General features: G+C 41.9%; 1 protein-coding gene across 1 annotated transcript in view; it reads right to left on the bottom strand.

The window, feature by feature from the left end:
• The window catches only part of LOC128375217 (latent-transforming growth factor beta-binding protein 2-like), an 80,344-nt gene that overhangs the window by 30,223 nt on the left and 33,554 nt on the right, over positions 1 to 16,567 (bottom strand). The window contains exons 6-9 of the mRNA XM_053335508.1: positions 13,799 to 14,005; positions 11,838 to 12,121; positions 10,559 to 10,661; positions 2,670 to 2,744 (exon numbers count right to left, since the gene is read on the bottom strand). Of these exons, the coding sequence (XP_053191483.1) occupies positions 2,670 to 2,744; positions 10,559 to 10,661; positions 11,838 to 12,121; positions 13,799 to 14,005 (669 nt within the window). The remainder of the gene's footprint in view (positions 1 to 2,669; positions 2,745 to 10,558; positions 10,662 to 11,837; positions 12,122 to 13,798; positions 14,006 to 16,567) is intronic.

Raw genomic sequence — 16,567 nt, 5'->3', positions numbered from 1 at the left:
AACCAGGATGAAGCACATACTGTGAAGACAATGAGGCAGATTGTAGATGTCATGCCTGCTTCTGCTGATATGAACACCTTAAAACCTAAAAACAACAATATTCAGTATGCAGGTGTTGTGGGGGCTTGGTTTAGTTTAAGCAGCATGCTTTCTGGTCAGAGTTCAGGTCAGCGTTGGGCTCAGCCTTCATCACATGGGGTCTTTAATCCCTGGTTTGGTTGAGTCCCAGATTAGTGCTATTGTTACAGTCTGCTGGTGGGTTGACTGGGATTGAAACTGACTTCCATGACAACCTGTCATGACCAGCACTAATCTCAACATCATTTTTAAATTTGTGCTTGGTTGCTCTCATTGACATATTGTGGTAAGAGCCCAGAATCCATCAGCAGCTTTTATCATGGCTGTTTTTATTGCTTCATGACATTTATTGATAACTGTAATACATCAAAAAAGTTTCACAACACTGGCTTAAGTGACAACCAGTTTGCTGTGACCTTGTGGGACCTTGCCCGCTCTTAACTTTTGGGAAAAACAAGATTCACATAAACACCTGCAGAATTATTTATGAGCACTGTAAAGAAATTGGCAGCATTGCTCTCTTTATTATGTATTGGCTGTTATGGCCAAAGGGAGTACTGTGTAACTACTTTGGAAGTCTCAAACAAGACATAACTTATGGGACCAGAAAAATGCATCCATTTAGAAACTGTGAATAGGGAGGGCGCTTTCCCACAATCTGCCAATGCAGTTTTTAGTGGTGAAACTAAGCGTTCAGTGGCAACTTTCGATAGCATAACCAGATATATTAAGGTGTCTCAACTTGTTGGCCAAATAATGATAAATGTTAAATGTTTAAGTGTTTTTAAATTGTTTGTAGCTTTTATTAAGCTGATTCAAAATGTTATGCAAGACTTCCATCATCTCATCTTTGAAGTGGTGTATGAGTAATCTGACCTGCTCCCAGCAGCAGTTTACCACCCACAACAGAGACCGCACATGCATCTATGTGGGCTTTCATCTAACAATTCAGACGACCTAGTTTTTGGGAAGCAGTTTCTCAGAAGATAATGAACCCTCTCTAAAGTCAAAGATCAGCGTGTGGCTCAGAAGGAGCATCTTATCGTATCATAGTGTGAATCTATGACCACGAGGGTCAGCGTAAGGCAGAGCAATGAATCATGCCTGTTGCCGAATGTGAGACAAGCTCTACTCTGTTCCAGTAAAATACACCACAAGCAGCGCAGACTAGAAGCTCCAGTTTGGGAAGCTGGACACCATCCTGATAATAATACTCAAAAAATCCCCAAAAAAGCAGGTTTTTTGCCTTTTTGGCAAATGTTGCAAGACCTGAAATTAGAAATAATTTTTGGGAATGGAGCAGCCACTGAACGGGACATAGACTTTAAAGGCGCTCCAGTAAATATTGTGGGTAACTGTCAGCTTTGCTTTTTTGGAACTCAAGAAATGAGAAACTGAAAGGGGGGAACATCTTGAAACAATCATACAAGAAAAGCATGAATAATAGAAAGCTAAATTTCCACATTTGTTGGCTGGTTGACACGCTATTGGAAGATAAGTACGTCCTTGTCCACACGTCTTTGTTATATTAAAATATGTTTCCCAGCTCACTCATTACCTGAGAACATCAATAGGTTTATAGCGCCGTGTAGATCAGAAAACATGTTGAACTTGCTGAACTACTGGATGAGGCCTGTTACAGATGTAGTCAAAGCTGACCACTGTTGTTGTTACACTCCATAGGCTTCAGTAATCATTGGCCTTTGGATTATGACACCATCAATCAAGTTATTGGGTACCAAGAGGACCCATAAATCCCAGCTACAATTAACAGAGCTTAAACAAGTAGGCTGTAAGTAAAGCTGCATTTTGTTATTCAATGTCCCAGCATCTGCTGTCTGTGCTTTGTTGTGTTCACAGATTAAGCAGCACATTTTTGTTATATCTTTGAGCCAAGGTTTATTTGTTCATGTCGATTAATTCTAGTGCTGTATACTAACAGCACTAACAAATGTAAATGGTCTGTATTCTCTAGTTGACGGCTGTGTACAGAGTTGACACTGTGGGTGGTTACTGCTTCATGAACGGGCAGAAAGCTGACATCTACCAACTGCTGGGATTTCGTGAGAGGAAAACACAGTGTATGTTCAGGAATTACCTGAGTTTGCTTTAATATAGAGATGGATGGTGAACTGGCAGTCATACAGCTTTTCTTCTGCTGGTACATTTATGGAGGCTGAGCAACAAACAAGTCTGCAACCTGTAACACACTTCGAGTGTCTCTTTTACTGTAATCACAGCCTGCCGTACCATTCTCCACTTAGAACCACAAAGACCAATTAAGACAACAGTCCCATGTGCTTATTGGCTGCTGAACTCTGACCTTGGAGCAAGGCTAATTGTAGACTTGACCTGGTTCCCATAGAAGCCAGACATACAGCAAGTAATACTTTTATAGAAGTCCTCAGGGGTTCAGGTATACATGAAAACATATGGGTAGTAACCATTTATTTCACATCTATGCCATTATATTTAATAAAACTCAGTAATGTTGTGTTTTTGTGATGGATACTCTACCTATTAAAATATGCAGAGGGTTAAATCATATACATTTATACTGTAAGCATCCTTCAACGTATTTTATAGCTTACCTTGACAGTGTGTCAGATTCATCCTTTTGTAACCTTTGGAACATTCCACTTGGCCATTTGCAATCACTGCGTAGGCTGCAAACAGAAAGAGAAAGCAGAGCTTTAGAGGAGCAAAATGATCTTACAGCATAGTGCCTCTCTGTCGAAAAGCATTGCATTCATCACAGATCTCCCTCTGTGATGAAGAAGAAGGAGCTCGGCATTAGGAGGGGACCATATAACTTACAGATGTGAGCATCTTGGCAAGAGGAAAAATGAGGGGACCACAGCTGGGCCCCTGTTGGGACTCCAGAGTGAGTGTATGGAAATGGATCCCCATCAACTACATTTATAAGACAGCACTGCCATCCAGCAGAATGTAACGATAACACTCGACGTCATTTATAATCATATTACCTATAATTCTCCTCAATCTCCAGGGACAGCTTATATCATAAATATGTTGAGGAAGCCTACATGACAGTCTTGACCTTTATCATCAGCCACAGTGCAAATCTACTTAAACAAGAGACTAATGTTTTAACTGTGCACGCTAGGAATGACGATTAATGTACGGCGCACAGGAAAGTGATTGGTCCAAAACTTCTTTTTACTTGTTTTGCCAAAGCAATAAAAACTCATATGGAGTCTGCTTCAGGTGTATACATTAGAGGTTCACAGAAGTGCTGCAGTAAATAACACAGTATGTCTGTAAATGCCCCAGTGCAGCCATACGTTCAGTGACAGAGGCTTGAAAACATGGCGTCATTACTCATTCGGCACCCAGTCAAGCCCCAGCATGCTCCATTAAATGTACAGGGAGGTCAATGTGGCTATCATGTGGCAAAGGGAAAGTCTCTGTTCATCTTAAGGAGCATCTGTGTGTATCTATGTTTGACAGAGAGAGGGAGAAAAAAAGCTCTATAGGTCTGTTTATCTGTTCACGCTGAACAGAAACAGGGTGATTGTTAGTTACAGATATGTTCATCACATAAACTGTGATGAAGAGTTCTGCCTCATGTAATGTTGATAGAGGAGATCCAAATTGTGATTTTGGGGAGAATGTGTGCATTTAGATAGATATTGGCATGGTGGAACTGTTTCTCACAGTTACAGTCAATCCAGATTACCAATCTCAGAGAAATTAAAGCAATGATGATATCATAGCCCAATATGTTACACATCTTTATACTACAATATTAGAAAACTGAAAGTTGCATTACCATCCAATTTCCACTCACAGGAAACAGGAACAAATGAGAGTGTCGACTAACAAATAACTTTGGATTTACATCATTACCAGAAAAAACATGATTTTACAGCGTTGCTGCAACAGCAACAATGGGTTGAAAACAGAGGTGACACATGCAAGAAATTACAGTCACAACTTCCTTGCCAGCAAAGAAATCACAGCTCTTCCCTTTGCAAAGTGGTCTGGGAAAGGAAGAAAAGTTGCACTGTTTGGGACCAGGACTCCAACAGTCTGCTAACAAGAGTTTTAATCTGTTGATTGACAAGAAGCTCTGGTATGGTGTGACTGTGGACAAATGGGAGATTTTCTGAAGTTGGTCATTCCTTTTGGACGGCAGCTCAAATCTTTACCTGTCTTCTTCAGTCATCTATTACAACAGACATTGAAAGTGACTGTAAACAATGAACCACCAGCGTTTGTTTCAGAAGCTTAATACATTTTCTTTTTCTTCAACAAGTTAGTAATTCAAAAGAATTAGATGTTGTATGATGCTCCAAACTGAGTGACCAAATAAAAGACTTTGATGGCTTTTGATTGGTCAAGGTACCAACACAGCAATCCTGTAAATGTATCTAGTTAATACATAACCCAACAATCAGTCATGAGTTTGTGTAATTTTCCCAGGAGTGACTGGAATGTGTGCCACATGGAAGCTTTCTGGGAACATAAGTCCTGGAAGCTGAGTTATGTTTTGGACATGCTGTGACCCAGTGGACCAGGCATGGTCGATGTACCTGAGGGTTGACAGAGCAGAAGTGGGTCAACATTAAGGGGGCGACGGGAAAAGGGGGAAACTGTGTCAATGTGACGCTCCTGCTCCTGTCTGCCCACCTCCTCATCTTCCTCCACACCCTCCTAATCCCCCTCAAAACTTTCTGAGTAATGAGCTGTTGTGGTAGGGCGGTGGGCACACCCTCCTGCAGCGATGGGATCAGGGAAAGTCTGGCCTGAGTGACAGCAGGGCGCACATGCCAAGGGAAGCCCAGTGGGGGAGGTCCGGGAGTCTCAATAAAGCTTATTAGCAGGGAGGAGAGGACCTCTGCAGTCTGTAACAACTTCAACATGAATCTGTGAGACAGCTCATTTCAAAACTGCTTGTCTAGTGATGTAAAATTGGCATGTTTCCGGATGTACCATACTCATTTACAGTGTACATTCATAAAACTTTATTTGCACATAGGATGTAATTTGAACATTTCCTTATGTGCATCTTAGACCTAGAAATGCTTGTTATCAGAGTTTAGTTAAGTAACTCTTTATTGTTCCCTGGGGGCAACATGTTTGCAGCAAAGCTTAAAGACCAGCTGCTGAAAGTCAGCATACAGAGGTTGATAAGAGCCCTTCAAAAGCCTTATGTTTGTTACATTTACTGTACAATGCAGAGAGTGTCATCTGTTTGAATTAGTAATTAATTTTGTAGTTTTGAAGCAAAGTTTGATAAATCTTTGTTTACAGTACCAGCTTATCTGAACATTTACATCAAGAAAAGATGATTAGCACAAGGTGGTCAAGTGGTTAAGAGCGTATGCCACATAGGCAGCAGACCCCAGTTCAAGTCCCGGCCGGCAGAACTTTCTGCATGTCATTGTAATTTCCTGTCTCTCTACTGTCAAATAAAGGTGTCTATGCCAGAAAAAATCCTTTAAAAAAAACTTGGCGATGTGGTTTTTACAGTCACACAAAAGGCTAAGAACTTCTGTATTCTAATTATTCTCAGATAATTTAATGATGCGTCTGTTCTCATGCTGGCTTCTAAAGACATTTGTACAGAAAACATTTGTGTAGAGTTACACAGGCACTGGCTTGCAAGAGTGAGCTCAAGCTGAGCATCATTAGTGTCACCCTTGGTTACAAAGAGTGTAGACCAGAATGGTCTGTATCCACTGAGGGTACAGACAGAAACTTCCATTTGTTGTCTATCCATTTAGCCCTGTTCAACAAAAGACTTTGTCACCCCTCACTAATTTATTGTCCATCTCCATTCAATTGTTTTGTGCATTCCACTGGAGACTGTTCAATAATATTTGCTTGAATTCCCTGACCTTTAAAGTGTAATTTATTCATAAATTGAATCTGAATAAATCTCTTTCCAATGTGAAAGTGAAATTAGCTTATGTGAAATGAAAGTAAAGACAGAAGGAGGCAGGAGGCTGAGAAACAGGAGAGCTATAGTCAACTGTACAGAAATGTTTGATTGGTAATTTGGTGCAATCATTCTGTGGACCACCCGGCCCGGGAGCTCCTCTTCTAAGAGAAGTCTATTGAGAGGTCTGGACCATCAATTACATGGGCTCGGAGCCCTTCACCAGTATCCACAAGGACCTCTCTGAGAGGCAACCTCAGTGTTGGGCTTCTAGCCTTAACTGGCTGGAAAACCTGAGAATACATGGGAGACAGGAGAGAAGACAGACTGATGCCATCCACAGGATGGGAAAAGGAGACAGTCTTCCATTCCATTTTATTGGAGGGCACTCTGTAGGAAAGTAACCAATACCCAAGCCAAGACCTCCTCAGGACCCTTTCCAGAAATGTATTTCCTGACATGCCTCTATGGGACAAACTGGTGCCACACAGAGAAAACCAGAGCTCTTTAATCACTGCAGTAGATTTCAGGTCTTTTGAGTCTCTAAGATGGCAAAGCCATATCTTCTTGGCCTTAAAGCCAATGTTTGATTGGAGCAAACAGCTTAAAAGGAAGTCATTTACTTTCAAAACAGAGTGACTCCTTAGCATGTGCATCATTTGCCATTCAGGCACGCTCCATATCGCAGGCCTTGTAAATAATGTGTCCCTGCTTGTGTAGCTAAAGTTAATCAGATAGGACACCAGACACATATCAACATCCTTCTACTGATACAGATGCAAAATCAATCTTTGTGTTTTTGCTCAATCATGAACAATCTTGGCACATTTTACCAACAGCACCAACACATGGCAGATGTGAAGCAACAGCAAACAAGCTTTGATGAGGGGATTATTTCATTTTTCTGCAACATTAAATCTTTACTCAAAACATATTTTTCATTGTTTCTATTCACGAAAGTATGCGTTTTACATCTCTGTTTGTAGTTTGACAATTTTACTTAACGCCCTCCTCCAAGATCCTGATGGCAGTGTAACCCGCATCAAACACACATTTAAAACAGACCCACATTCCTCTATAATCTCCAATTCACTGTGGAATATTAACCACCTGGGCATGATCCAAAAGAAGGCATGCCACGGAACATTCCCAATAAAAATGTGCTTAACTTAGCTTGTATCCAATTAAAAAATGCAACACAAATTTCATAACCATCTGCCTCCAACTGAGGTTTATTTCTTGTAGTGGTAAGGCCTCCTCGGCCCTGATTAGCCACACTGCTGCCCAGCTAATAGATTCCATCATTCTTGTCGTGAGCGGATAACACTAAGTCAACATCAATGAATCAAATGTTGTCAAAATGATGTGACATCTCTATCTAATCAGCATAAGAAACTGCTGTGGAGCTGTTCCAATGCATCTGTTTTCCTGCTGCCTATTTCTGAGGCAAAGCCATTGCATCTCTGGTTTTTGTTGGTCATTAACAAGTGTTCATGTTTGATCAGTGCTAATAAAAAGCAATAAGCGCAGGCCTTGGCCGCTTGATGAATGTCAGATCAAATGTCTTTGGAATAGATGGGAGATTTGTAAGGGATGAGTTCATGTGGGAAGTTCTGGAAGTCGTGGAGCTCTGTCGGCCCCCCTGCTTCTTTGCCTCATCTGACTTTATTGATCTAAACCTCATGAAGAATAGTGTCCTCATTACAGAGAGACAGAGAGTGTAGGGGAGGGTACGAAACAGGCAGACAACTCCCACAGATAGAGAAAAGAGGTGGAATAGAGGGCGGGCGAAGACAGTACTAGGGCAGTGACATCATGATAACCTTGTTGACCCAGGGAGGTAGAGGAAGAGGAAGCCAAAGCTCCTGTGGGTGTGGTGCTTACGTACCCTAGGGACTTCTGATCTGGCTCCCTGGGAAGCCTCCCAGCATCTCAGACAGGGAGAGTCAGAAAGAGGGAAGCTGCCCAGCAATGACAGATGGGGAGACAAACGGTTTATGGAATTCCATTAGCTGTGAAACGCACAGTGAGGAGGGGCTGCCAACACAATTATACAGTCATGCCAACACTATAGTATGGGTCAGACTCGGGCCACAGCAAAAGGCCTTCAGCTGGCTAAGAGAACCTGTGATTACTGAAAGAAATGTATCCCAAAGTCATCCCAACCACTGCACAAACAACACTATCCTGATTCAAGGATTATATTCCTGTCAGCAACTCAGCGGATTCAGTTTCTAGTGTGCTTATGAGACTTGCATACACAAAAAGGCCTTTCCCACCTATTCCCATCCTCCCTTTACTTAACCAGTCACTGGTTAGTTCTCTTGAGGACAGTTTTGACCATGTCAGCCCCTACAGAAAAATACAATTTTACAACAAAGTAGTTTAGAAGTCCAATGCAACTTGTTTTCCACTCCACCTCATCATCAGAACCAGAGGGAAGCAGTTGACTTCAGCCTGTTCTGGTTGATCTGGATCTCATTATAGGGCAGGAATCCTCAGCATGTGACTTATAAAGGCATTGACTCCTGTTGGGTTTCGTCTCCCACTGAGATGGGGCAAGCTGGCATTCATGCCTCCATAACGTCAGCTTCCTTCACATACACATACAAACACATAAATATTCTCCACCCTTATTGCCACAACAGTGACATAAGGTCCTTAGTGTATAATAGCAAATAATACCCGGCTATATAATGTCGTCAGCCACAGAGACACAGCTAGAAACACTGCAACAACAGGGGTTTATTATGAGTCTGTTATTTGAAAAGTCCTGTGCTGCTTAATACTTAATACAGTATCATTCACTTTCTCATGTGAGGCTGATACAAATATACTGACAGAGCCTGACTGGGCCTAAAATAAGATAATAAAGATATATTTGAAGTAAAGACTAAAATATCCTGTCTGCAACAGAAATAGCTATTAAACTGTGGTCATATTGGCATCTCAGTAGATGCAATAAAATAAATAAAGTAGCGATGCTTGCTCTCAATCAACAATGCTTTTTGTAACCAGCTATAAACTGACCAATGGTAGTGTTACAACCCTAAACACAAACTGGGCTTTCATGACATCATTATCACATACTCAACAAGAGACACAGGAGACTCTTATAAATCTATATGCCTTTTACCCGCATTGCAAGCCGATGACTGACCGATTCACAATGAAATAAAAGAAACAACATAATTTTTCAGGGGCCATAGTCTCCAGGTTGCATATCATTCCTGTCAAACACGTAAGACAGCGAACATCTACGCCAATGAGGGAGGAATGTAGATTCAAGATGTAGCCAAGTGTCTAAAATGAGAACAATAACACTCTAGAGGAATTCAAAGCATTTCTCTTATTAAAGCTCCCTCCAAGACTTCTGGGACATAGTACATGACTTCATTTTGACTTCATTTTTCCTCTCTTTCATTCTCTATCCATTTTCCCCTGGCTGCGTGTGACCTGGGACCCAGGCTTACAGTATGCTGCCCCCCAAAACAACCACTAAGATGAGCGAACAGAGCATCCACTCTATTTCTCCCATGAACTTCAAAAGAAAAGAGAAGAGTAAAACATCTGGGAGCCAAAAGAGATCGTGCTGGGGATTTAGGAAGAGCAGGAATCTGGCATACCGAGGGAGAAAGAGAGCGGGAGAGAAAGGAATCGATCAGCATCTATGATAGATGGTGGAGAGAGAGAGGGGGATGATGTCTGCTTCTGATTAAGGTCTGATGACATTAAACAGGGACTGAGGACTTTAACAGCCAATTGACATCTGCGGGTAAGGCCATAGTAAAATTAAGAGCAACAGGAAATGGATGACAGCAAAGAATCCTCACGTGCCCCCAGAGCTGCAGATGAAGTCCTTCTAGGCCAGTGCAGGGACATAATCAAGCAGCACTGTCAGACCCAAGTCAGAGTCTCCATCCACAGTGTAAGATGTCACTACCCACTCAGCCTGCAGGGTTTGGTCGAGAGGCTGTTGAGCTGCTGCTGTTCATTTCCTTAATGTTCCAAGACCACACTGGCTCACTCTGCCACAAAGGGTGGGTGGTACTTGTACCAGGCTCTCATCTTCATGCTAAATGTGTTTTCATTTGTTTCCCAATTTTGGTTTAATGGAAGTGAAAATGGCTTCATTTTACAACTCGCACAGTGCATAGTCAAATCACACAGCCGCCTCAGAGGAGTTCAAGAATCTAATCAAACTGCTGTGCGTTGATCGTCATCAGTCATCAGTATTGTTTAGGTCTGTGATAAATGCTGTAAATATCCACCAAGCATAAACAACTGCTGCTGGCGAATATAACAGCCATCACTAACTAAACATTCTTAATATACAGTACTCAGAATTCTAAACTTTACCTAGAAAAGAAAGCAGAGTCCAGCTGCGTCTTGCTGTTTTGAACAAATGTGCATGACAAGACAAGAATACCAAGAGATCAACATACCAATAGCACAACACAAAAGAATGCCAACAGAATTAGACCAGATTAGAAATAAATTAGATTTAAGTATGTAATGGAACATAGCGGAACAAAAAATTGCTCTGATCTGATGGCTTTAGTCCAGAGGGCTTACCTGGTTTGGTTGGACACTTTTGGCACTTGTTAAGACCCCAGGAGGCGCCCACACTTCCACAGCAATCATCCTGTTTGGTTAGGCCTGGCAGAGGCTTGCCACACTACAACAACAACACACATCTGTGTTACATTTAAGAAATGAGTTTTGAGAATGAATGTTACATGTTTGTGCTTGTATGTGTACAAATGCCTGTGCACTGGCAAATTCAAAATGTGTGTGTTTGTGTCAGACTGTGCGTGTGTACCTATCTGCAAGGACAGAATGAACTAGACACATCTGAGACTAGTTAGTTGGAGAAGGACATAAAAACTGAGTTTCAGGAACAACTATGAACCTCCTGGCATGCCTCATTAAGGCACTTGGCTAATTGTGAAAGATGTCTATCAGACTTTACTTATTGGATTTTTGGCCAGTAGAGATTTATGAAACTCAAGAGGCAACAGAGAGGACATTCTTGTGCAGAACACCAAACTGGTATACTGGCAAGAGAAGAGGGAAAACTGCAGGCTAAAGCTTTTATATGCTCCTTGTCTGTGGCAGTTCTATTGGGGTTCTGAAAAATTACTGACTGGAAGGTTTAATTTCAAGCTCTCCATGAAATCAGAGTAGACAAAATGGGAACTATAGTCTCGCACATGCAAACGTACTCAAAACATAATGCAAGACAGCTCTACATCGATCATTATGTTTCAACTGCAGACCTAAAGGATAAGAGTCAAACATGACACCTTATCACAGCCAAGCAAACAAATGCTGCATCAAGCCTAAGATTAAGATTAAGATTAGCAAAGCCCACACTTCCACTTAAGTCTTTCCTCTTACTCACTTCTTTTTGCCTGAAATACTTGTCTGTTGTGACATACATACTTTATCCTCACCAGGTAAAGGGCAGTAAATCTGCATTATGTGCCATACTATACTGTACAGCACAGACAACAAACTCTTCCCATATGAGATACATGAGGACAGAGCACATGGGCTGGATTTCAAACTTAACCTTTGTCCTCTGAACTCATCTTAACTCATAACATGCATATGTTGGGGAAATGGTGAAAAATGAGATGAACAGTGTGGTCAGAGCTCATAAATCTTAAACATGACATAAATCATAGCCACAGGGCCACTTCCTGTTTGGGACAGCTGCTATCAGAGAAGGTGATATGAACATAATGATACCTGTGGTAAAACAACACTTTCTCTCACTGGTTTCAACACCCAGAATGGACCATGACACTCCAGGTGGCTTAGATTAGTTAATAATGACTTAGCACAATACCTGTCCGTCGACTGTTTCCTGAAAGCATCTTCCCACATGTCCATTCTGACGGTTGTGTGGTCGGGCATGGCCATGGCCATTGCCATTGATGTGTATGTGTCTGCTACTATGATCATTGGTGGGTTCATGTCCATTCCCAGGTTGGGAGCGCTGCTGGACAGAGTGAGCCCCTTCTGTTGTGGTCGATCTCTGCCCAGGCTGGACCCGGGCTACTTGATGGACCTGGACCTCAGCCTCTGGAGGGTGCTGAATGTGGACGTTCACCAAGGATGGATGGAGAGACGCTGGAGGAATGGCGATACACAGTTTATATAATACAGAGAATGCTTTATTATCTAATTTTTTATGAATTAAGTGGAGGCACCTCGATCGAAGGGATAAAAGTTGCATGCACATGCTGCAGTTTAACAGCTAATGAGCAAACATCCTGCACAAACTTGTTCAAGACACATTTCATCATCGTGTTGAGAGATCTTCATGGGGAATTCCCGGCAGCGAAGACACTATTAAGATACTACAAAACAACAACACAAACAGTTTTGGATTCTATGGTTTAAATCAAATCATCATAAAGACCAAAAACAGATTTGCTGAGAAGCTGAGAAGATGTTGCAATGTGCAGAATGAGCTCTTTTGTCCTTCTGACAGAGGGGAAGCATCTATCTTCAGGGAGTGCCAGGGCTTTTTCCCAGAATCCTGACCCACTGTCATGAATCATAGTCTCACAGACAGACAGCAGGGAGAGTCCAAGGAGAAGAAATAAACCCTATCAAGAGTTTTGGGCATGAAGTAGCATCTGTGCATATATAAAGCATACGGACAGGAAGGATAATTTCTTTGGTGTGACATGAAAATATGGCCCTATTGACTCAAATCATTTAATTATGAGTATTCATGTAATTTAATTCCAAATGGATGATGGATCAACTTTTAAATTATCTAAGACAGACCTTCTGCTTTTACTTAGTGTTAGACAGGGTGAAATGCTGAATGAGACTTAAGGAGGAAATTAAAAAATGATACCAGGAGAAATGGAAAGTGAGCAAATCTTACTCTTTTATATTTCTTCTTACAACTTCATGATGTTGCCTTGTCCTGTTTTTAATATCCACTTCTGTCTGATAAAAGCAGCATTGTGCGAACAATTTGAGGACTTCCACTGAGTCATCCATTACTTATTGTGCTCAAAATAGAGTCTTACCTCCACTGCTGGCCCGCAAAAGACAAGAGCACTACAAAGTAAACAGTGCCGAAAACCAAAGAGTAAACTTGGGCGCATATAAAGAAGAACTGTGATCATACGGGGAAGTGGAGCATTTTACAAAGAATAAAGATCTCATCACATCAGCATTTAAAACAGTGACATTTACTGGCAAAATCAATCAATCACTGGAATTGATTTAGAAGTAAATGTTTTGAATCAAAGTTCAGTTTTGGCAAACTAGTGCCATTGACAAATAGAAAGCTGTTTGGACAGTGCTGACCTTTGGTGGAAGGAAGAGCCAAGACTCCAAAATGTAAGAGGCTACGATCGCTTTATAGCTGTGTTCACTGTCACCAACACTAGTATACATGAGTACAAACGGTTCTACATTAAAGGAATGGTTCAAAAACAGTTAAACAGTTATGAGACAGGAATCAAGTTCACATCAGACAAGCTTCCTTGCTGACAATTAGGTCACCCTGAGAGCTTTTTCCCCCCTCTTCAACATGTACAATCCCCTGAACAAAATGCCAGAGGAAATAAACGGCGCATTACAGTGAAAATAAAAAGAAACTTGGTGAGCTGTTGTGACTGATTCGCTGTTAATGTTAACTCGCCAGCTACAGTAGTTCGCCAACTGGCTCCAAAAGTAGTGGATGAATTTTGCTGTACCACTCACTGGTGTAACTGGGCCTAAAAAGAGGTCAGTAGGAGGACAAAGACTGCCCCCCTATGGGCTACAGCATTGTTTCCTTACCTTGTTGATTGGACAGTGGTAGAGTGTACATGGACTGGGATGGAGATTTTGGTCCTGAGTGACTGATATCCTTGTGCCCGTGAGATGGTAGTCTGGCAGGAGGCGGGGCTGGCAGGTGGCAAAACTTCCCTGTTGAATTTGATGGACACCAGCACACATCCCTGCCAATGCATCGTCCTCCATTAAGACAGGGGATCTGACAGAAGACTGCAGAGAAGAAGAAGGTGAACAGGAGGGTGGGTGTGTCAGAGGTAAAGAAAAAAAGATGGGGGGGTTATTGCAAGTGAGAGATTAGTGAGCGTAAGCAACAAGCCACATTTAATTGCACAGATTTATGCATCCTCATACGCAGGGATCCATAGCAATAATAAGAAACAGAAGGGGTAGTCCTAATAGGAAGGGTATGTGCTGAGACTTCATGTGGACAAGCTTTATTTGCAACAGTTAGCAATGGTCCTGCTGTTCTGTAATCTGGCAATACTAGACACCTCATTCCACATGATGTTGATAAAGTTTAAACTTTTTCCTGAGGGCAGAGCCATGGCACTGCCCCATTTGATGCACCTCCTTCACTGGTATGTTTTTCCTCATATCAGTAATTACATACTCATGTACAGAGTGATGAGTTATGATTCATCCCTTAATAATTCAGAGAAAATAACAAGTACATGGAGCACTTGCTAAATTGGAAGGAGGACAAAAAATAAATAAAAATTTCGACACTATCATATGTTGCACTAAATTTCAAAATAGTGCAACTGGGCTTAATCTTATGAGTACACTGAATCCCAAAAAATGCTCACTCTAAAAGCTGATTTATAGTTTGCAATTTACCATGCTGTGAGAGAGAAGAGGAAAGACCGGCATTGGCCAGATGGTGTTTGACAGTACTGCTTTCACAGCCCTTTCATTGGTCTTACCTTTTGGCATAAGGGATAGGTGCCAACCCAGCACCCTACATACCTGAGCCTGCTCCCATCTACAGAATTGCTCTGACCTGACCTCTCCTAACTCAAAACATCAAAGACTATCAAATGAAAAACTTTATTTCACCGTGACGAATAAGAAAAGAACCATTCTGGGGCACAAAGGATGAAAAAAGGGCTGAACTTTTTCATGTAGGCCGTACCACACATCACAAATATGAGGACTGCTTTACGAGACAGTTGGAGATACGGTTGGCCGACATACTATGAGATGAAAGAGGAGGCGAGAGATGGAAACGTGCTGTGTGCCGCATCCTCTCCATGTCATTGAGACAGACAGTAACCCACTAACATGGTGCAAACAGTGAACAGAGAGGCGCTGGACAGTCTCAATGGCATGTAGAGAATGAGCCTCTTGTCACAAAGCATTAACAGTGCAGGCTGGAGAAAGAAAGGGAGGGATGGGAGAAGAAAAGAGATATAACAGATAGGGAAAGAAAGGGATTAGGAGAGGAGAATATTAACAGAATAGATTAAAAACATGATTGAGGTGGAAATAGAGACAAAGAGGTAATTATTAATGAAAAATAGATGTGGAAGGAGACAGAGAGACTAAGAGAAGTCCAGTATGAGTGTCCAAACACACAGGCAGGTCTCCTGTGATTAGACATACTGGCTAAATTATCAGCTCAAGGAGGCTGTTAAATCCTTTCAATGTGAGGTGCAGGTCTGCACTGGTCTGTGTCAAGCCAGTCCCACTCCAGCATGGGGCAGGAACTATTGTTAGACAATAACCTACTGTCGACTCAAACCACACTCCCTGTCTGCTTATCTGTCTGTCCATTTAACAAGCTCTAACAACCTAAGACATATACACACACACTTCTCACTCAATAAACAGATTTCTAGTCAATCTAATATTAGGCTTTAAAGTAAGTGTTGTACACAGGGTGCGTATCAAGGGAGCCTGTTATAATTATCTAGCCAGATTTTACTGCACCGTGTTGGGAACATAACAACAGCATGAGATAACGTGTTTGCTGTCCACTTGACATTCCTCGACGAGCACGCACACCCCAAGCAATAACAGGATGCGAGCCTAAATGGAAAGCATCTCTTTTTAATATACTCTTCAACACGTGCTTCTACATAATGAAGGGAGATTTCAAAAGAATAAAAATGGGGCATGAAAACAAGCTGCTGCTCAGTAAGAAGTGGAGGTGCCAGGAATGTAATCCTGTGAAAGGCCTCCGCCAGGACGCTGAAGTGTTTGGAATATCTATACCACGTTCCAAAACCCCATTAATGGACACATAAATCTGCAACATCAGCCTGTTTATATATTCATAAGTCAGATAGGTCCTCCCACAAAGAGCTTAGTGCACTTAGGTGAAGGTTGATTGCTTGTATGTCTGCTTCAGTTTGTATTTATGTGACTTCTAACTGGAGAGGACTTGTATGTATATGTGTGTGGTATGCGCACCCTTCACCTCTAATCCACAAGTAGTAATTAGCCTGAGCCTTAGCTGGACCTTTGCAACTGATGAGAAAAGTAAGAAACATGCAAGGCTACGACCCTCCCTTTGGCATTGACCACCCCCTCCCTTCCCATGGACACTCCTGTGTGAATTTGGAGCAAAGCCTCCTGGATAAATGGCAGGTTTAATGTAATCCCTATAAAATCCTGTTCATGCTGCTACTCTTTCTCTCTTTCTGCCTCTCCCTCTGCTCTTTCATTCATTCTTGCTCTCCCAGGGAGCACGTTAAATGGTTAACGGCGGGGCCAACCGCGAGGTGTAAACCGCAAAGAGATGGGGCTAAGTGTTGGGAGCGTGGGACCACC

Source organism: Scomber japonicus, chromosome 16 (assembly GCF_027409825.1).
Source record: "Scomber japonicus isolate fScoJap1 chromosome 16, fScoJap1.pri, whole genome shotgun sequence".
Classification (NCBI taxonomy): domain Eukaryota; kingdom Metazoa; phylum Chordata; class Actinopteri; order Scombriformes; family Scombridae; genus Scomber; species Scomber japonicus.
This window is presented reverse-complemented; position numbering and strand designations above follow the sequence as displayed.